At 37.7% G+C, this 21,030-nt stretch overlaps 1 protein-coding gene across 3 annotated transcripts; it reads left to right on the top strand.

Annotated features, from left to right (window-relative positions):
• Window positions 1-693: 693 nt before the first annotated feature.
• On the top strand, window positions 694-20,675 carry LOC132225536 (ATP-dependent RNA helicase DDX3X-like). Of its 3 annotated transcripts, XM_059680629.1 has the most exons (18): window positions 694-904; window positions 1,306-1,452; window positions 4,200-4,260; window positions 6,657-6,704; window positions 8,993-9,119; window positions 9,891-10,049; window positions 10,124-10,223; window positions 10,791-10,926; window positions 12,080-12,165; window positions 12,430-12,528; window positions 12,610-12,770; window positions 15,538-15,682; window positions 15,791-15,935; window positions 16,456-16,637; window positions 16,953-17,070; window positions 17,310-17,463; window positions 17,614-17,750; window positions 18,222-20,675. In XM_059680629.1, the coding sequence occupies exons 2-18, from the start codon at window positions 1,408-1,410 to the stop codon at window positions 18,299-18,301; spliced, it is 1,983 nt and encodes a 660-aa protein (XP_059536612.1). In that variant the 5' UTR covers window positions 694-904; window positions 1,306-1,407; the 3' UTR covers window positions 18,302-20,675. The 3 variants fall into 3 exon arrangements, with proteins under 3 accessions (XP_059536612.1, XP_059536611.1, XP_059536613.1); XM_059680628.1 differs by lacking the exon at window positions 694-904 and having other exon boundaries at window positions 1,131-1,452; window positions 17,617-17,750; XM_059680630.1 differs by lacking the exons at window positions 694-904; window positions 1,306-1,452; window positions 8,993-9,119 and having other exon boundaries at window positions 9,891-10,223.
• Window positions 20,676-21,030: the final 355 nt, after the last annotated feature.

A 21,030-nucleotide genomic window follows, 5' to 3' on the forward strand; every position in this document is an offset into this window, starting at 1 on the left:
GAAGGGTTATTTGATTCAGCTGATAAGTTGAGAAAGTAAATTGTTAGAATCATCTTTCAATTTTGAAACTAAAAAAGCAAAAGTTTCTCTATCGTGTTTTGAGAATGGACCTTATCACAATGGTAGCAGCAGGAGACCTTGATCAAGCATGGTGCATATGTAAAGCTAAGAGAAATGGAAGCGCATTTAAGGACTGTGCACCTGCTGCCTCTCACTCAAAATCAGGGATCCAGTACTGAATACGTTTTCTGACATTTGAGGATCATATAGTGCTGAATACGGAGTAAGGTACCTAGAAGAGAGCTATTTCCTTCCATTTACCACCCACTGCAGTAGCCTGAGGGTCACTTGGAGCTTGGTTTGGTAACATCAGAATTTCTTTGGCTGGCTGATTCCACCCAGCCACAAAAAGACCTGAGCCCCTTGGCCTCCAAGAGGGTCGTTCACTATCCCTAGGGCCCTGTGTCTAGTGAAGCACTAGCAGCCACAGGACCTGGACCGCTGGAGGAATCGAAAACCCTATTGTAACCTGAATGCAGTGCAGTTAGGGGGTGGGGGGAGGGGAGGGAGTAAAGGCTGAGGGGAGGGGGGCAGGTCTCCAGGGAGATGAGTTAACTAGCGTCATTCGCCTTACAATTGTTTCATTGTTCGCTCACCACGTGACGCGGCGGCCGAGAGCTATAAATGCTCAGTCCCGGCTCGGAAACCGCAGAAGCCTGGGGTTCCTGGACGAGCCCCGGCAGCGGGAGCCGTTAACGCCGGGCTGCTTCGGCCGCCCGGACGACCTGCGGTTTCCACCTCTGCTTTCCGTCCTCCCTCCGCAGAGTGCCTGCGTCCACTGACTCGTCTTCCACCTCTCCAGACAGAAAATACTACTGAAGTCATCGTTGGTCGCTGTATAAAGGTATCTATTTACTCGGTTGTAGTGCATTTTGGACTAGTTCCGACTTTGGTAAAGCTTCCCAAATACGGGCGAGGTCTAGTTAGAACAGTGAGGTTTTAAGAAATTTACGATTTCAGGAACTGAAAGGGAAGATAAAGGGGAAGATAAAGGGAAAGTTAGAGGAAGGAGGGAAACTGGGAGGGTAAAAAGAAGGGTGGGAAAGAAGAGGATATTTTAACCCTATGTTTAAGATTCTCCCGCTTTAACAAAGCTATCGCGAGTTTTGAGAGCTTTGGGAACGAGATTAACCAGGAAATCTCGCGACGTTTTGAGTGGAAGAACGGGAGTTAGAAGTAACGGTAGAAATAAAGCAGTTGGTGGTGGTCTAGGCAGGGGTCGTGACGTTAAGCCCTTGCCGTCAGTATACTGCGGCTTTGGCCAAGTTTTCTACCTTAGGGAGCTGTAGATATTCCGACGAACTGGATCAGCCGTCGGATACTCCGGATCCTCGCCTCTCTTCAGGCATGAGGCATGCGGCGGTGGAAAACGCGCTCGAGTTAAACAAGCAGGTAAGCCAAAATTGTCTACGGACAGCATTCGTGGAACCCTTTTTCTTGTTTAACGTGGTTTGTGGCGTAGTGATAACTAACCACCGCCTTTTACCTTATCCTAGTTCCTGGTGGCTTGCGGGGGTGTTACGGTGGGCGGTTGGGGAAAGAAAGTAGGTTTATTAAACTTTGTGGAGGCTGCTTAGAGAAAAGACCTTCGGTAGCGGTAATGTTGTTTGTAACGGTTTCTTGGGCCTAGCTGTAACTCGGCCGCGGAATTGGCGGCTTTTGTGTGCTTGGCACGGTCATCAATTGACCAGTGATGGGATATAGGTTACGACAAAGCTTTTTTTTTGTATTGAGGTTAGCTTTCATTGACCGGCTCTGATTTAGGCTCTGAGACGTCGTTCACACGTAGGTGGAAGGTGGTTTTCGGCCACGGAATGTGGGGTGAGGGGAACTGGCATAATGGCGGAAGTACACTAACAGAAAGCCCGGGCATGTGAGACTCCGGTTGGCAATTGACTAAAATAGATCACCAAATGGCTATCTTGCTCTCTCCTACGGGCTATTGCCGCTGGGTGGTACGGCGAATGAGGCTGTTTCCGGAGTGAAAAGTTTTGCGACGCAGAAAAGCGGAAAGGGATAGGGGGCGGTGGGTAAAATGGCCGTCGAGCGCTGCTTTTTACCAGTACCTACAGATAATGAAAGTTGGACCCTGGATGGCATTGCTCTGGGTGTTACAGAGTGGAACTACCTTTTTTTTTTTTTCACATTTTCAGTAATTGAATGGCCATTTTAGCCGGGGATCCTGCGTTGTGGTGGTGGGGGAGGTTTACAGTAAGTTGCATGTGTGAGGCATTTGACTCCGGAATTTATCAGGAAAAGCCTTTGCATTATGAGGACAGGTGAAGTTTTTGTTCCTAACTTTGTCGTGCTTGAGAAAAACGTTGAAGTAGGATAAAGCCATAGCTTGTTCTCTTTTCTTTTGAAGTTTGGGAGTGGGGATTGGGATGTGATCTGAAAATATGTGTTAGAGGCTTGTTTTCCAAAGCAGGAGATTTTGATATCCTTACTCTGGCATTGCTTCCAGAGAAAGTCACCAGTGAGTCCTTTAGACACTATAAGTGAACTACCTAGTCTTGGAATCTATCTTAAACGTTTAGTAGCTGGATTTGATTTAGGATAGCATTTTCAGTCTATTTCAACTCATGAAAAGCATAAACTAATGACTAGAATTCTGCCACATACCAAAAAGATGCTTTTAAAATTTTTTTTGTAGGATGTGTGTGTGTTTTGTTTTTTCAATCTAAGGGAAAAGAATTCAGTGCCCCTCACTGAATATCAGGTTTTAAAAATACTTAAGGCACACCAATTGAAAATTGCTGTTGTAGGATATAAACCATTTACAAAAAAATGTTTGACAAACTTCTGAATTGTAAAACAAAGTTTAATGACACAAATAGATTATACATTTTACTGTGTAACTTATTTGCAGAATTTGAAGGTCTGCTTCTTTTAGGATATTTTCCCACTAATTATATTGTTAACACGTGCAATGTGTTCAGGCTTAGTATGTTAAAGCGTATATATAGAACATCTGATATCAGTATAGAGATCGCATTTGTAACGATTTCTGTGTAGCTAGAATCCTTTTGTTAAATTGTGCTCTCTGTCGTTTGAATTTAGTATCAAGCTAATTTAATCTGGAAAAGTTCGATAATTTAAAGAATAATATCTTAATTCATGGTTCATGTAATTTGAAAGTATCTTGAACTTTTTAATGCAGTGTTTATTTCCTTTGCAAACAGGTGGCAAGCTTGCTTTTTATTTTGGTGTTTTGTGCTTTTTAAAACTTAATGTTTGGCATGTATGATTATTATACTGCTTATAAATGGTTCTTGGTTACATATTACATAATGCAGTAAGTAGAACAAAGATCCTCTTTTTCCTATGATATTAAAATCCATCAGTGTAAAGGGACAGATAGGAACGGAGATTAAAGATCTCTTTTGAAAGTTTGGAACGTGAGTTGTGCCATTTAGTACCAGCAAGTTTTCTGTGCTTGTCTCATCTCCAAAATAGAAAAAATAAGTACTGTCTAAATAGTGTGGCAAATGACGCAGCGCTAAATGAAATGGCAAAGTACTCTCACTATATGATGGGTGGTGGTGTGGCTTCTTAGGAATTTATCCAAATTAAAAACAGTTGCATAATCTTCAGTGGGTAAAGAAATTAACCTCCAAACTGCCCTAATGTTTTTCAGGTAGATCTTTAGTTTGGTTATTGCAGAACTTTTACTATGCATAGTTGTTACAGGAAAATTTGTTTCTAATGAACGTATTTTGCAAGTATTATACAGTACTAGAGGCCCAATGCATGAAAATTTGTGCAGTAATAGGTCTTCCTTCTCCCAGCTGCTGGCACCGGCTTCCCCCTGGCACCCAGGACCCCGGCTGGCTTCCCTTCTCCAGCTGTCTGCAGGCACCAGTACCTGGGCGGGCTTCTCTTGGGCCACCCGCAGGCAGCCGGCTTTGTCAGGAAGGATGTCCGGTCTAATTAGCATATTACCCTTTTATTGTAGACTTTAAAAAGCATTCTTACAGCCAGAATGGCAGACAGGGCAGCTAGCCAGTGAATGCTACTTGTGTAGAATTGGATTTTAGGACTTGATTTTTCTTTTGTAAGGCTATCTATACTAGACACTGCCCCCACTCCCCAGCACGCATAGTGTATCAACATGTGAACTGTTAACATCTCTCTCCTAGTTTGCTGGTCTAGACCTGAACACTTCTGATAATCAGAGTAAAGGAGGAAGTACAGCAAGCAGTAAGTAAAAATTATTTTGTTGTCTAGAATCTTTATTAGTACTTAATGTTAATATGTCATTGTAACTTTCTAATTTTAAGTTTAAAAATTTCCTCCTTTTTTACGTGTAAATTTTGAAGTATTCTGGATAATAAACTGCGTGGTTCTTTTTTGAGAGGAAACAGTTAATCATATACCTCCAGTATAAATTGTGGCCAAGCATGAAAGAGATTAGGATGTGTCTATTTCTCTTGTGAGTTGACCTGAAATGTGTTCTATCTAATAAAGAGAACCTGTACATTTATGTGCTATAGCTACTGCTATTCATTTCCCATAAAGAACTGGAGACTTAATGATATAAGTAGATTGTTCTGATTCTTGGGTAGTAGTTAGAATTAAAATGTCAGCCAAGTTAAAACCTTTTGAAATGAAGATATTATGAAAAGAGGGAGGTGTTTTATTAATATAATAAGGCCTGATGCACAGAAATTACCCCTGCCTGCCAACACCAGCTTCCCTCCGAGACCCGGGCTTTCCTCCTCCGCTGCCAGCAGGCACCCAGGACTTGGGCTTCATCCTGACATCTGGAAGGATGTCCCATCTAATTAGCATATTACCCTTTTATTATAGATTTACTTACTTATTTTTGAGACTTAATAGTTTAATGTTGGCTAGGGAAAGGAACTTGGTGGTTTATTATTTGGCAGCAAGATCTCAGCTTGTATCAAGATTTACAACATCGGTTCTCAACCTGTGGGTCGTGACCCCTTTGGGGGGTTGAACAACCTTCCACAGGGGTCCCCTAAGACCATGGGAAAACACATACATAACTACATATTGTTTTTGTGATTAATCACTATGCTTTAATTATGTTCAATTTGTAACAATGAAATTGGGGGTCACCACAACATGAGGAACTGTATTAAAAGGGTCGCGGCATTAGGATGGTTGGAGTAGGGGTTAGGTTTACAAGAAGGCAGTGGGTATTCTGAAAAGCCTTTTTTAATTTGGTTAATTCATTGCATCTTGATTTGCTATTATATGGTTATTATAAGGACTTAATTATACTTAACACAAAAAGAGACTATTAAAATTTTGATTTTTAGCTAATAGTTGACTTCTACTTTGTAGGTTAAGTCCTTTTTTTTCTTAATCACAAGGTTAACACTATCAATTCCTTTTAAAAATATATATTTATTGAATTCAGAGATGGGGGGGAGAGAGAAACATCAATGATGAGAGAATCATTGATCCAGGTGCTCCTGCAGGCCCCCCTACTGGGGATCGAGCCTGCAACCCAGGCATGTCCTTTTGACCATGCCCTTGACCAGATTCGGACCCAGGACCCTTCAATCCGCAGGCGGGTCCTCTATCCACTGAGCCAAACAGGCTAGGGCTCAATTCCTCGTTGAAAGCACTTTTTCTTCCCAGCTATTATGTATTTTTATTGTATGATAATTTTACCAGAAAAGAAATACTCTTTTGGGATAATTGAAAATAGTTAATTTAGTATTTTTTTTGTAGGTTATTTTGTTATAGTGATGGTAATATTTATTAAATGTTATTGTTATAATTCATCTAACAATCTCCTGAAATAGCAGAGCCTTTTAAAACATTTCTCAAATACCAAGTTGGTTTGAGGATCTTTTTTAATCCATGCTCCAAACTTACTTCTCTTCACCCATTTGGGGTTGGAGTAGGGGTTTGGATAAAAATTTTAATTAAGGCCCCAGCTGGATAGAGCGTCAGCCTGTGGACTGAAGGGTCCTGGGTTAGATTTGGTCAAGGCCTCGTGCCAGGGTTGGGGACTTGATCCGCAGTAGGGAATGTGCAGGAGGCAGCCAATCAATGATTCTCTCTCATCATTGATGTTTCTATCTCTCTCTCTCCTTCTCCCTTCCTCTTTGGAGTCAATAAAAAAAAAATACACATATTTAAAAAAAATTTTAGCTAAGGATAACCACTTTTTAATATATATTTTTTAAATCTTTTTTTTTTTAAATATATTTTATTGATTTTTTACAGAGAGGAAGGGAGAGAGATAGAGTTAGAAACATCGATCAGCTGCCTCCTGCACATCTACTGGTGATGTGCCTGCAACCCAGGTACATGCCCTTGACCAGAATCGAACCCGGGACCTTTCAGTCCGCAGGCCGACGCTCTATCCACTGAGCCAAACCGGTTTCGGCTTTTTTAAATCTTTAATGTTGAAAGTATTACATGTTTCCTCCTGCACCCCCCATGAACCCCCTCCAGCTTCAGGCCTTCATAATCCATTTTTATATATTTTTCCTATAGCAAAGTATTTAAAGAAAAGCAGTTTTGAAAATGTTTTTCTAGTATTTTTAAATAGACATTTTTATAAAATGCTGTGTTTTAAAGAATATGATAGACTTAATTTTACATTTTCTCTTTAGAAGGGCGCTATATACCTCCTCACTTAAGGAACAGAGAAGCGTCTAAAGGTAGGTGGTTATGATAACTTGAAGGTAACTTTGGGAAACATATACACATTTTTTTTCTCTTGTTATCTTTTTGTATTTTTAATGTAGAGTGATGGCTCGTTAAGAATATATTGTTGGGTTATTAAGGACATTGTTGGGATGACAATTTAAGAGCTGTATAGGGATATGAAATTTTCAAAAAGGGAAAGTAAAGCCAAAAGGAAAGAAGATTGTTGATAATATAGTGTGTATAGGTATAATTGGAAAGGGATAAAAATGAAATGTAGATTATATTTGGGTATTATTCCTTCACATGTAGTTGTAGTTTACAGCATGAAACATTTAAGTCTGTATGTGTTTACCAGGTGACCACTTTGCTGATTATAGGAATATTCTTTTTTAAAGTAACTGCAGAGTTTTCTTTTATCATGAGTACTTTCATTGTATCTGGCTGGACTGCATCCAAAATTTAAGTGTTACAGAGGGACTTAGCAGTATCTTAGGAAGTTAAGAAATGAAAGAAACTTAAAAAATAACAATCTTGCCTGGCCAGTGTGGCTTGGTGGTTAAGAGTTGACCTATGAACCAAGAGATCACTTGTTGGATTCCTGATCAGGGCACATGCCAGGTTGCAGGCTCAGTCCCCAGTAGGGCACATGCAGCAGGTGGCAATAGGTCTCTTCATCATTAATATTTGTGTCTCAGCCTCTCCCTCCTCTCTGAAGTTAATAAAAATTATTTTTAAAAAGCTAACAATCTAAAGGCTATTGGTTAACTGGCTGGCCACTAAAGGAACCATAAAGCAGAGGGGAAGTAAATTCATTAATTTGTAAATGGCAAAACATGTAATAAAATGTTTGAATGTAAACTTAATTGTTGAGTGAGCTTACCCTGTTGCCTTTCTTTTATCGGTGACTTCTGGAGTCATGTCCATAGAGAAATAAGGCAAGAGTGGGAGTTTCCTTTTTCCCCTCTTATACCTGATTCTAAGATTATACAGCTAGCACAATATTGTTAGACACGTAGAATTTGAAAAACAATATACATGAGTATGAAATACAATAAGGGTTCTTTTATTATTTTGGTAATACTGAAACAGGAACTATGGCAATACTGAAAGTTAATACCTAAAGGAATTAACTTTAAAACTTGGAGACATCCATGATGATAGATTGAGCAATTTTAGTTTCTAAATACAAAGGTTATTTACTTTTTAAAATAAATTTTCATTGATTTCAGAGAGGAAGGGGGAGAGAGAGAGAAACATCAATGATGAGAGAGAATCACTGATTGGCTGCCTCCTGCATACTCCCTACCGGGGATCAAACCACACACAGGCATGTGGCCCGGACCGGAATCAAACCTGGGACCCCTCAGTCCGCAGGCTGACACTCCATCCACTAAGCCAAACCGGCAAAGGCAAAAAAGGTTATTTTTAATGATTTAAGAAGTGGGTTATGAATTTTTAAGAATTAATCTTCTATGGGAAAATCTATTTGCTCTAAATGTTTTCTTATTTATATCTGTAGTTGTCATTTTATTTTATTAAGCATATTTTTACTGATTTTAGAAAGGAAGGGAGAGGGAGAGAGATAGAAACATCAATGGTAAGAGAGAATCATAATGGGCTGCCTCCTGCATGCCCTCTGCTGCCCTCATATGTCCTGGACTAGAATCAAAACTTGGACCCGTAAGTCTGCAGGCTGATGCTCTTATCCACTGAGCTAAACCAACTGGGGCAAGTAGTTATTTTAAATACTCAGGTGTAGTTTTTGTTTTTATTTTTATATACTTTTATTGATTTCAGAGAGCAAGGGAGACTGAGAGTGAGATAGACACATCAATGACAGAGAATCATTCATTGGCTGCCTCTTGCATGCCTCTTACAGGGCATTGAGCCCGCAACCTAGGCATGCTGGGCATTTGCCCTGATCTCCTGGTTCGTAGGTCCATGGTCAACCACTGGGCCACACCAGCTGTGCTGTTTCATTATATTTGTTAAACTCTCAGGGTGGTATTCATCATTCAGCACATTGTTTTTAGATCTTGAGGTTACTTTGCTTAATACAATTTGTATAGGAAAAGAGGATTAAATATAGTAAAACAACAAAAAAAATCTATTTGATACAAACCAGTTATTTAAATCTTTCCAATGGTTTGATAAAAATAATCTCATTCACATTTTTGTGTCTCTTTTCTTTTACCTCACCCCTCATTAAGAGAGGCTAGCTGTGAATAACCACTTAGTTGAAGAGATAGGAATTTTCATGACAGTATTGTCAACTTCTAATTTTTGCTTTTTTTGGAAGGATTCCATGATAAAGACAGTTCAGGGTGGAGTTGTAAAGATAAAGATGCTTATAGCAGTTTTGGGTCTCGAGATTCAAGAGGAAAGTCCAGTTACTACAGTGATCGTGGAAGCGGATCAAGAGGAAGGTAAATTCTTAGCTTGCCACTATGTGTACAGTAGCAGCTTAGGAATCAACTGTTTGATATATTTTCATTCTTTGTACTTTCCTTGATCTTTAATTACGATGTTTTTTTTCCCTTAATATAGACCATCTTTCTGTTACAGATTTTAAGCAGTCCTTACCAGGTTTTTTATTTCTGATACACAAATTACACGCAATAAGAACACACTATTTGGCATAATGGATCTGTTACTTTTATGTAATTATGGGTTCTCTGTGGCAGTTAGACAATTCTAATGACTGTACCACTGTGAAAAATGGAACTTAAGATCTTAATATCTGTGATTATTCTTGTACAGTTTTTTTTTTCACAAATAAAACTAAAAACCTTAAGTCTTATCACATAAGTTGCTTTTCCTGTATATCCAAATATAACAGGATAGTTGACATTCATATCTTGTTTTCCTATTAAGTATATTTAGATTATTATAAAATGGAGATGTAAAGTATATGTTGTAAGTATTATAAAACTTAGCATGTAAGATTTGTTTAAGCTGAATAATTTTGTAAATAGTTATAAAATATATTTTTTAAATAATTAAAGATGTATATTATACAATAACCACTGATTAAGCAGAGAGTCTTATTTCACAAATGAAAATTAAAATTGAATTGTTGACATCTTTCAAAAGGACTTGTTAATAACAATTCAACTCATATAGGAGTACCTGCCTAAAAGGTAGTAATATGATACTGGGTAAATGACATACTCTGATCAATTGCTTGTGCTTTTCAGGTTTGATGATCGTGGACGGAGTGACTATGATGGTATTGGCAGTCGTGGTGACAGGACTGGTTTTGGCAAATTTGATCGCAGTGGACACAGTCGATGGGGTGACAGATCAGATGATGATGATTGGTCAAAACAACTTCCACCAAGTGAACGTTTGGAACAGTAAGTTTTTGAAATGTATTTTGATTGTTATGAAACTTACTATTTATTGTAACGTTATAATCATTTAATTTTAGGGAACTATTTTCTGGAGGAAACACTGGGATTAATTTTGAGAAATATGATGATATTCCAGTAGAGGCAACCGGCAATAACTGTCCTCCACATATTGAAAGTGTAAGTTGTATTGTTTTATTTTTTTTTCAATTCTCTGAAGTTACTACCAAAAACTTCATTGAGTTATGAAAAAGGAGAGACTGAAATTAATGCCACCATTATGAGTAATCCTGGAGTAGAAAAATTTCCAAACATAATAACTCAAAACATTTTTATTGTACATGAGACTCAGAAATCTGTTTTCTTTATAAGTACTATGATACCTTTGCCTAAAATCAAAGCAACTGTAAATTCAATCACAACTCGACTGTTAGTTGTTTACTTTTGTATTTATGTTAGTATAAAACGGGGGTCCTCAAACTACGGCCCGCGGGCCACATGCAAATACAAATATTGTATTTGTTCCTGTTTTGTTTTTTTACTTCAAAATAAGATATGTGTAGTGTGCATAGGAATTTGTTCATAGTTTTTTTTAAACTATAGTCCGGCCCTCCAACGGTCTGAGGGACAGTGAACTGGCCCGCTGTTTAAAAAGTTTGAGGACCTCTGGTATAAAAGAAATTTCAGCAGATAAAGCATTTCTAGTTGTATATGTATCTGATTGACCTAGTTAAATTTCTTTGACAGTTCAACGATATTGAAATGGGAGAAATTATCATGGGAAACATTGAGCTTACTCGTTATACTCGTCCTACTCCAGTGCAAAAATATGCCATTCCTATTATCAAAGAAAAAAGAGACTTGATGGCTTGTGCCCAAACAGGTAAACACTCTTGATGAAGAATAAAAGTTCATTTTAACTTGGTTTACTCTAAAAATAATTATATATGGAATATAATTTGTCCTATTATGAGTTCTTTTGGAACATTATTTTGAGTTAGATGAAGATTAAATGGAGCTGTCTTTTTGTTGTTGTTGTTGTTTCTTTGGTTCCTTTTATCCAAACTAGGGTATCTTGGGAAATTGTGTATAAAATTGTCATCCCTCATATTATTGTAACAAGGTGAAAATTTTGAATGCAGTGGAGGGAATGTAATTGTAATAGGAAATATAATATCTTGGATGATCCTATGATCCATAAAAATGTGGGTGGGGAAAAGGTGCTGTCCATCTAGTATTTTGGAAATTGGGGAATGGAAGGGTTTAGGTAGTTTAATCTGTAAAACTTGAGTCATCTGTCATGGCTAATATATTTCCTTCTTTAAAAAATAGAATTTTTTTTTTTTTTAAAAATAGAATTTTTTTTTTTTTTAAATCTAACTAGGGCCTAGGACCAAACCCAACACCCGTTTTTTAAAATTTTATTGAAACAGCTAGACCTTTAGCTTTTATTTTACAAAGCAAGACAGACTATCATACAAAGCCCTTCACAATTTAGACACTTCAGAAAGTTGGATGGTTTACATTTCAACAGTTTATAATAACAAAAAAGTATTAAAATGGGAGTTCATACCAGTATAGGCAAAATGGTATCTTTGTACTAATTAAAATTCAAAGGAATGAATATTGCATTGTTTAAAAGGGATCACCTGCCTTGACCACTTGTGGCTCAGTTGGGTATCATTCAGTGCAATCAGTACACCCTGAGGTCCCCGGTTCCATTTCCAGTCAGGGCATATGCCCAAGTTGTGGGCTCCATCCCTGATAGGGGACGTGCAGAAGACAGCGATCAATGTTTCTCTCATTGATGTTTTTCTCTCTCTCTTCCTCTCCCTCTTCTCTCTAAAAATCAATAAAAAATGTTTTTTAAAAAAATGGATCACAGAAGTCATTTGGCATTATGTGCTTAGCTGTGTAAATATACCATATTTTCCAGAAAACTTATGCATTAGAGTAAGTAAATTATCTTTTATTAAAAGAACATTTGAAACACTTTATTAATATTCAAATTTAATATGCCAATATTTTTTTAACAGGGTCTGGAAAAACTGCAGCATTTCTTTTGCCTATCTTGAGTCAAATTTATACAGATGGTCCAGGCGAAGCTTTGAAGGCTGTGAGGGTAAAGGTTTTTGTGTAAAACTAGTTATTTCTTTGAAAACATTTTGTAAATACTTGTTCAGATCTTTCCGTAAACTATACCAAATACACTTTTTTTACATTTCAGTACATTTTCTTTTCAGTTTATTTCTTCAGTGAAAACTTGTGGGATTTTTAAATTCTGTTTTGATGTGATTCTTAAAAGGAATATTTTGTTAGGACATTTAAAAAGAGTAAAAGTTTTAGGTCTTTGATTCTAATTTATAAAATTGTACTTATTTCTTAGGAAACTGGGAGGTATGGACGCCGTAAACAATATCCAATCTCCTTGGTGTTAGCCCCAACAAGAGAATTGGCTGTACAAATCTATGAGGAAGCCAGAAAAGTAAATACACATTTTATTGGTAATTGGCATTTTTATTGATTCTAATGCCTTATGATCACCTAAATAATTCTTTTCTTATAGTTTTCATACCGGTCTAGAGTTCGTCCTTGTGTGGTTTATGGTGGTGCTGATATTGGTCAGCAAATTCGAGACTTAGAACGCGGATGTCACTTACTAGTTGCCACTCCTGGACGTTTAGTGGATATGATGGAAAGAGGAAAGATTGGATTAGACTTCTGCAAGTATGTTAATTTTTATATATGGGGTATACATTTAAAAAAATAGTGGTCATTTTATAGCATTTACTAATATTTTTAAGATGGAAAGGTAATTTTAATAATTTATATATTGAAAATTAAAATTACTTTTTTGTTTTTTATTTTGTTTTTTAGATTCAATTGTTGATAAATTTGTTGCCATTGTTGATATTTTTATCTTATTTTTCTTTTTAAAGAAGACTCTAACATTTCATATATTAATAGTACTGGTTTGCTAGTGATGAATTTCTTAGTTTTTTCTTGCATGGGAAGCTAGTTATATGTTCTTTGAATCTAAGTAATAGCTTTGCTGAGTAATCCTGGTTGTATGTTCTTGATTTTCATTATTTTGAATATTTTTTATTTCTTCTGGCCTGCAAAGTTTCTGATGAGAAATCAGTTGGCAGTTGTAAGGGAGCTCCCTTGCAGTTAACTGCTTTTATTTTGCTGTTTTGAAGATTCTCTGTTTTTAACCTTTTGCATTTTAATTATGATGTGTATTGGTTTGGGCTTCTTTTTATATATATATATATTTTATTGATTTTTTTTTTTTACAGAGTGGAAGAGAGAGAGATAGCTAGAAACACCGATGAGAGAGAAACATCGATCCGCTGCCTCCTGTACATCTCTCACTGGGGATGTGCCCACAACCCAGGTACATGCCCTTGACCGGAATCAAACCTGGGACCTTTCAGTCCGCAGGCCGATGCTCTATCCACTGAGCCAAACCGGTTTCGGAGGTTTGGTCTTCTTTAGATTCCTCTTGTTTTGGACTCTATGTTTCCTGGACTTGTATGTCTATACCCTTCCCTAGGTTAGGGAAGATTTCCATCGTTTTTTCAAATAGGATTTCAATTTCTCCCTTTCTCCTGCTTCAAGCACCCCTGTGATACAAATGTTGGTACACTTATTAATGCAGAGGCTCCTTACATTATCTGCATTTTAAAAATTATTTTATTGCTGGTTTGGTCAGGTGGGTTTTTTTTGCTTCCTTTTATTCCAAATTGCTTATTGGATTCTCAGCTTTATCTACCCTAGTGTTGATTCTCTGTAAAATATTTATCATTTCACTTAGTGTATCCTTCATTTCTGTGACTGGTTCTTTTTTTATGCTGTTGAGGTTCTTACTAAGTTCAGTGAGCATCCTTATAACCAGTGTTTTAAGCTCTTAACCTACTAGGTTGCTTGTCACCATTGTTCTGTTCTTTCAATTTGGACATCTTTGTTTCCTCAATTGAAGCAGCCTCCCTTGTGTTTCTATTGTCTGGCATAGGTATTAGGTAGAGATACTATGTCTGGCCTTGGTACCATGGCCTAACAGGTATACTGTAGGGTACAGTGGCACAGCCTCCCTGATTACCCTCACTGGGCACTTGAGGTGTGGCCCTCCTCCCCATGTAAGCTGTGTACATGTTCCTCTTGTGGTTGAGCCCTTATTGCTGTTGGCACATCAATGTGAGATAATTATCCTCATGTCAGCTGTAAGGACTGGCAGCAATCACCAATCTCCACCCACGATGGAAGATCAGTAATGCAGGGGCTAACCCCACAGAGCAGGACTTATTTCAGCAGGGCTCTGGTGCCTGCTGAATTTACCCCTTGGGTGTGTCTCTGGAGATGATTATGTGGTGCTTCAATGTAGTGTGAAGCTGGCCACTGGTTGTACAGGCTTTGCGGCCTCCCAGGAGGTGTAGTCCAGGGCCACTTGGCATGAGATTTGCAGATGGCTACTACTTGTGCTGTGCATGGAGGTGTCTAGGTGGGTAAGATTAAGCTGTAAACCAAGCCTGATTGCTGTTAGTGCCTGTCCTGAGGCCAATTAGTAAGAGGTATGGGGCACACAGAGACCAAATTCTGTTTGTTGAAAATCTGAAGCATGAGCCAACACATGCAATTCCTATAGAAAAGCCCCTAGAAACTATTTGTTGAGTCGGGGTGGGGCAGGCTTCAGTGAACCACCAGAGCAAGTCAAAGAACGTGTTAGCCAGGTTGATGAAATTGTGGGCTTTGCGTGGAGTGATTTTCAGGGGAATAATAGCCAGCACTTAAGAGAAAATGCCTTACTCGACCCCAAGTGTTCATCCTGATGCCAAACAATTCAGTTCCTCCTTGTATGTCTCTGCTGCGTTTCAGGCTGCTGCCCTGTGCTGGAGCTCAGATCCAATAAATCTGAGTAAGTCTTTGCACATACCCTTGAAGAGGAACTGTCTGGGAATCCAGCAGCCCTCCATCTTAGCCACATTCCCTACTAGTTTTCACAGCCAGAAGTTAGAGAATTTCCCAGAACTACATGGCCTGGAATGGGACTGGGACTCATCCTCCTCAATGGGGGCTCCTCCAGAGCGGAGCTATCCCTCCTGATTCTTATTTGCCACAAGTGGGTGTGAGACTAGCCTTTCTTGGTTTCTGCCCCTCCAGCCAGTCTCAGTGTAGCTTTTTAAATTCCCTAGTTGTAGAACTCCATTCAGTTACATTTCAGGCAGTTCTGTAGGATGGTTGCTTTTGTAGATTAATTGTAATTTTGATATGGTAGTGGGAGAAGGCAAGTACCATTTACGTTTATTGAAAATTATAACCAACCTGTATGATTCATTGGGAAAAATAATAGCTAGTTTGGTGCATTGGTATTTGTGTTTCACATGTGTTGAAATGTATGGCAGACTATAGAATGGCTATATTAACATAACTATAGACACAACTATACTCAATGATCAGTTTTTCATAAAATTCTAAACTGAATCTTTTATAACAGATACTTAGTGTTGGATGAAGCTGATAGGATGCTAGATATGGGGTTTGAACCTCAGATACGTCGTATAGTTGAACAAGATACTATGCCACCAAAGGGTGTTCGCCACACCATGATGTTTAGTGCTACTTTTCCTAAGGAAATACAGGTATTGGATATACTTCTTTTAAGACTTTTTTGTTTACAAGTAATACGTTTTCTTCAGTTAATTAGAAAAACTGAAATAGATAATGTTAGGGTTTCTTCCCTTTTTCAGATGCTTGCTCGTGATTTTTTGGATGAATATATCTTTCTGGCTGTAGGCCGAGTTGGCTCTACCTCTGAGAACATCACACAAAAAGTAGTTTGGGTGGAAGAGTTAGACAAACGGTCATTTCTGCTTGATCTCTTAAATGCAACAGGTAAAATCATCTATCTGTATAAAACCCTAATATGCAAATTGATCTAACAGGGAACAACTGGTTGCTATGACATGACTGACCACTAGGGGGCAGGTGCTCAATGCAGGAGCTGCCCCCAGCCTGCAGGCCCTGACTGGTGGTGGCGGCAGGGGGCGGGGCCAGTGAGCTGACTGCTCCAAGGTGGGTGTGAGCTGGGGAGAACCCCCCATCATCTGGCTGGTCACCTCATAGATCGGCCCTGATCTCCAGTCAGGCCTAGGGACCCTACTGTGTATGAATTTTGTGCACTGGGCCTCTAGTAAATAATAATAATAGTGTAAGTTCAATATTTTTGGACCTAGTTCCTAACCTGCCTTTTGCCCACCTTTCTTTCCCTAAGCCCTAAAACAAAGTTTATTTTAATTAATTCCAATGTGCACGCTTACTTAAGGTTGAAGATAACTAAGCTGATAAATACTTAGATCTAATCAATACTTTATGCTAAGTTGCAATTAATAAAACTTTTATATATAATTTTCAGGGAAAGACTCACTGACCTTAGTGTTTGTGGAGACCAAAAAGGGTGCTGATTCTCTGGAGGATTTCTTATACCACGAAGGATATGCTTGTACCAGCATCCATGGAGACCGATCACAAAGAGATAGAGAGGAAGCTCTTTACCAGTTTCGTTCAGGAAAAAGCCCAATTCTAGTGGCTACAGCTGTGTGTATATTTTTATTTTTTCTTAAGCATGTTTTTTTTAAAAATATATATATTTTATTGATTTTTTTTTACAGAGAGGAAGGGAGGGGGATAGAGAGTCAGAAACATCGATGAGAGAGAAACATCGATCAGCCGCCTCCTGCACACCCCCCACTGGGGATGTGCCAGCAACCAAGGCACATGCCCTTGACTGGAGTCGAACCCAGAACCCTTCAGTCCTCAGGCCGATGCTCTACCTATCCACTGAGCCAAACTGATCAGGGCTCTTAAGCATGTTTGAATATTGCTTTTTTTAAAACAAAGTTTGTTTTTTAGGTGGCTGCAAGAGGACTAGATATTTCCAATGTAAAACATGTTATCAATTTTGATTTGCCAAGTGATATTGAAGAATATGTGCATCGGATTGGCCGTACGGGACGTGTAGGAAACCTCGGTAAAGTGTTTTTAGTTGATGTTCTGACACAAAATCTTAAATACTAGAACACTAATTTTCAAAGGGCACCTGGGACCCCTTTTACATCAGTTGTCATACACTAAAAGTTTTTGTTTTAATTTCTAAGGGTTTAATTGCAAATAATGTTAAGTTTTTATGTTTTACATGCTTAACAATACAAGGCTACTTTATGGAAACCTACATTATATGTTTTTTTTGTTTATTTTTCACTCTTATAGGCCTTGCCACCTCATTTTTTAACGAAAGAAATGTAAATATTACAAAGGATTTGTTGGACCTTCTTGTTGAAGCTAAACAAGAAGTGCCGTCTTGGTTAGAAAATATGGCTTATGAACATCACTATAAGAGTAGCAGTCGTGGACGTTCTAAGAGGTACAGATTGTTTTGAGCCTTTATTCTTACTACTATTTACACTGGAACCACAATGGAAAATGGGTTGAAAAATCAGAAATTGGGATTTAGTGGAGTTAGATGTGTGAATTTTCATTCTCATAAACCATCACACAATGTTTTTCTTTATAGTAGATTCAGTGGAGGATTTGGTGCCAGAGACTATCGACAAAGTAGCGGTTCCAGCAGTTCTAGCTTTAGTAGTGGCCGTGCAAGCAGCAGCCGCAGTGGTGGTGGAGGTCACAGCAGCAGCAGAGGATTTGGTGGAGGTAATATGAATTTTCCTCTTTTATAACTTTGGAAGGAGCTTTTGTCCCCTTACTCTTTTGTTTTGTTTAATCTTACCTAAGGATTTTTCCCCCCATTACTTTTCAGAGGTAGTGGGAGGGAGGGATGAGAGGGGTCCAGGGAAAGAGAGAGAAACATTAATATGAATAAACATCGACTGTTGCTTCCCAAACACATCCTGAGTGGGGTCACTGAGCAATTCTGTAACTCGGGTATATATCCTTGACTGGGAATCCAATCCATGACACTTTGGTGTGAGGGTTGACGCTCTATCCCCTGAGACACACTAGCCAGGATTCACTTACTCTTTTTTAGCGTGATAGTGAAGAAATTTTATTGCCAAAGAACACAAAATCCAATATAGTTTTTTTCTTTGAGCCTTAAAGTACTTGAGAAACAAGGGAGATAATTACAGTGGCTAACCTAATCTCTCTTTAAACATTTTTTAATAGGTGGCTATGGAGGCTTCTACAGTAGTGACGGATATGGAGGGAATTATAATTCCCAGGGGGTTGACTGGTGGGGCAATTAAACCTGCTCTACAGTCACATCACCCTTTTAAACAAGTTAATATGGAAACCACATGTAACTTAGCCAGACTGTATCGTGTAGTTTAAGAACTTTCAGTACATTACCAGCTGTGATTCTCCTGAAAAGCTATGGAAGATCAAAGTCACAAGAAGAAAGGAACAGTAACAGCCCCATTCAGAAGTTGGTTGAAAGACTTAATCGCTCTAGCTTGGATTAACTCCCATCCTGCTCATTTTCCATCCCAAGCTGCATTTATAATTTTGTGACTGAGAATCATTTGTTTGTTAATATACTGTAACTTTAGACAACTTATTATTTTGATGTTCTGTTTGGCTGAGTAATGCTCAAGGTATCAATTGTTTTGACAAAATAAATTTCTGAACTTGGGCTAACACCAAACCTTTGCATAAAGCTGTGATAAACTTAATAGGCGTTAACCAATTTATCAGTAAGTATTATAAGATTAAAAATAATTTAGGCAGTAGCTTCTTAGGACTTTTGGATATTTACTTGTAGACTGGGAAGAAGAACATCTTAAGCAAAATTAGTTTCTAATGTGCCCAAATGAACTATGTTAAAGTTCTAATTGACTTCTCATTCTGTCATGGGTAAGCACTTAGAAACTTTGTAGTAGTTAAATGTCATTCAGTCATGATGAAGTAGCAGGTATGAATATATCCATGCATTTTCAAGGCACTCTTCAAAATGAATGCAAGTAAATACAGCAATTCCTCTTTCAATGTTTATTAATTGTAAGCTATTCGAGTGTGGGCGTACTATTATAGGGAAAGTTTAATGTTTGATTTAAAAAGTGTTTTGAAGGAAATTAGATTATCTTAATGCCTGCAATAACTAAAATTGAATTGGTAGAATGGCTGACCATGAGGAATGCCTTGTCCTCTTTATGGACCTGGTTGGATTTGGGTCTGAACTGCATGGTAGTGTTAGTTTTTGGTCAAGAATATATAAGCAGGGAGAATTATACAGCAAGCTTTATGCAAATTCATGTTACTCCATTGAAGCTGTATTGAAAGGTTCAAATGGCTTACACTTGTAGACTTAGTAAATTTTAGCAAACAAATCCTTGAGATCCCACAGGTTGGAAATATGTACTAAACTGCACCCAGTGTTATTTCTATATAGTGCACTTGTAGTCTTCTTTTAGTTGCATAGGTTTCCATTGTACTTATATTCTCTTTGCTAAATTTGGCCAAAGATTGTCCATCACTAAAAATGCCTCTGCCATTTGGAATTCTGTGCTGATTTTATAGTTAGAAAGCAGTGATATTTACAAACTAATTTTTATGGTTGCATAAGAAGGTAAAATTTTCTTAAAAGTGCAATAGATTTTTCAGGAGTATTGTGCCTTGTTCTAAAACTTTAAGTAGGTGCAGTTGACAGTATTAAGGTCATTTGTTATGGTGCTATTTCAGTTGGTATATATTTAGACTCTTGTATACTTTGCCCATAACTTTTTACAAAGCACTTATTTTATTGCACATTCAGAGAATTTTATACACACACACACACACACACACATATATACACACACACACACATACACACACACACACATATGTCTTGTTGTATGTGTCCTTAAACTTCCAATCTCATTTTATCTCTTGGAGATTGTTGAATGCAGCTTATAAACTATATTGTAGAATTTTATTTGGGACCATGGAATGATAGTTATGAAGAAACTGTTTGCACATGACAGATTTTAGATACTTTTTGCTGCTAGTTTGTGTAATATTTATTGAACATTTTGACAAATATTTATTTTTGTAAGCCTAAAAGTGATTCTTTGAAAGTTTAAAGAAACTTGACCAAAAGACAGTACAAAAACACTGGCACTTAAATGTCACCGTATGTGAAATAATATATTTTGGGGTAGTGTGAACTTTTAATGTTGAGTCCTGTTAAACTTGAGTTCTTATTAAGCAGACCCAGCATTGGCTGTGACTTTCTGACAAAATTTAAAGTAAAATTGGCAACTTAAAATTTGCTAAGGTTTTGATACACTTGTCTTAAAAATATTAATGATACACCTTTAAATACTGGTAGGAAGTGTCCACATTCTCAAAGGTTTTGAGTTTTGTTTAATGTGCGTGGTTTTTTTTGGTTTGATTTTCACTTACTGTCTGGCATATTTGCAGTCCTCAAACATGTGGTTACCTTTGTAATTCCATAATGTGTGACTTTTACATTCCTTTTTAATCAACCAGTAAATAAGGATTGGTTTAAACTTGCTGAGTGTAGTCATTGGACCTGAAGTCACTGTAGGTTTTGTAGTTGTTTATTGTATTAGTTTTAGATGCTAGCACTTCACGTGCTTTGTTTATTCTGGTTTTACTAAAATAAAAAGTTGAACACAATCTTTTTGCCATCAGTTGTGACTTAATAAGAGAGGTAGGAAAGTCATTATACTCTAAACCTGAGGAATTGGAAATGTTTCGTTATTGGATATTTATTCGTTATCCACCAGAGCTTTTTGTGGAGCAAGAAGTAATCTTGTGCTTTTAAGGTTGAGATATGTGAAGCAGAGTTTTTATTATAAGTCATAGAAATCTGTAAGGCCCAGATTTCTGTGACTTATAATATGCATTGCATTAATCTGTAAAAGGATCAAGAATTAATTGGAGCAGGTCATTTATACCAGAGATGGTATAGGTACCCAATTTGATTTCTAATGTTGGTTAGTAATCCATTATTATCACAGTGATGTAGGCA

This window comes from Myotis daubentonii, chromosome Y, assembly GCF_963259705.1.
Source record: "Myotis daubentonii chromosome Y, mMyoDau2.1, whole genome shotgun sequence".
NCBI classification, from domain to species: Eukaryota; Metazoa; Chordata; class Mammalia; order Chiroptera; family Vespertilionidae; genus Myotis; species Myotis daubentonii.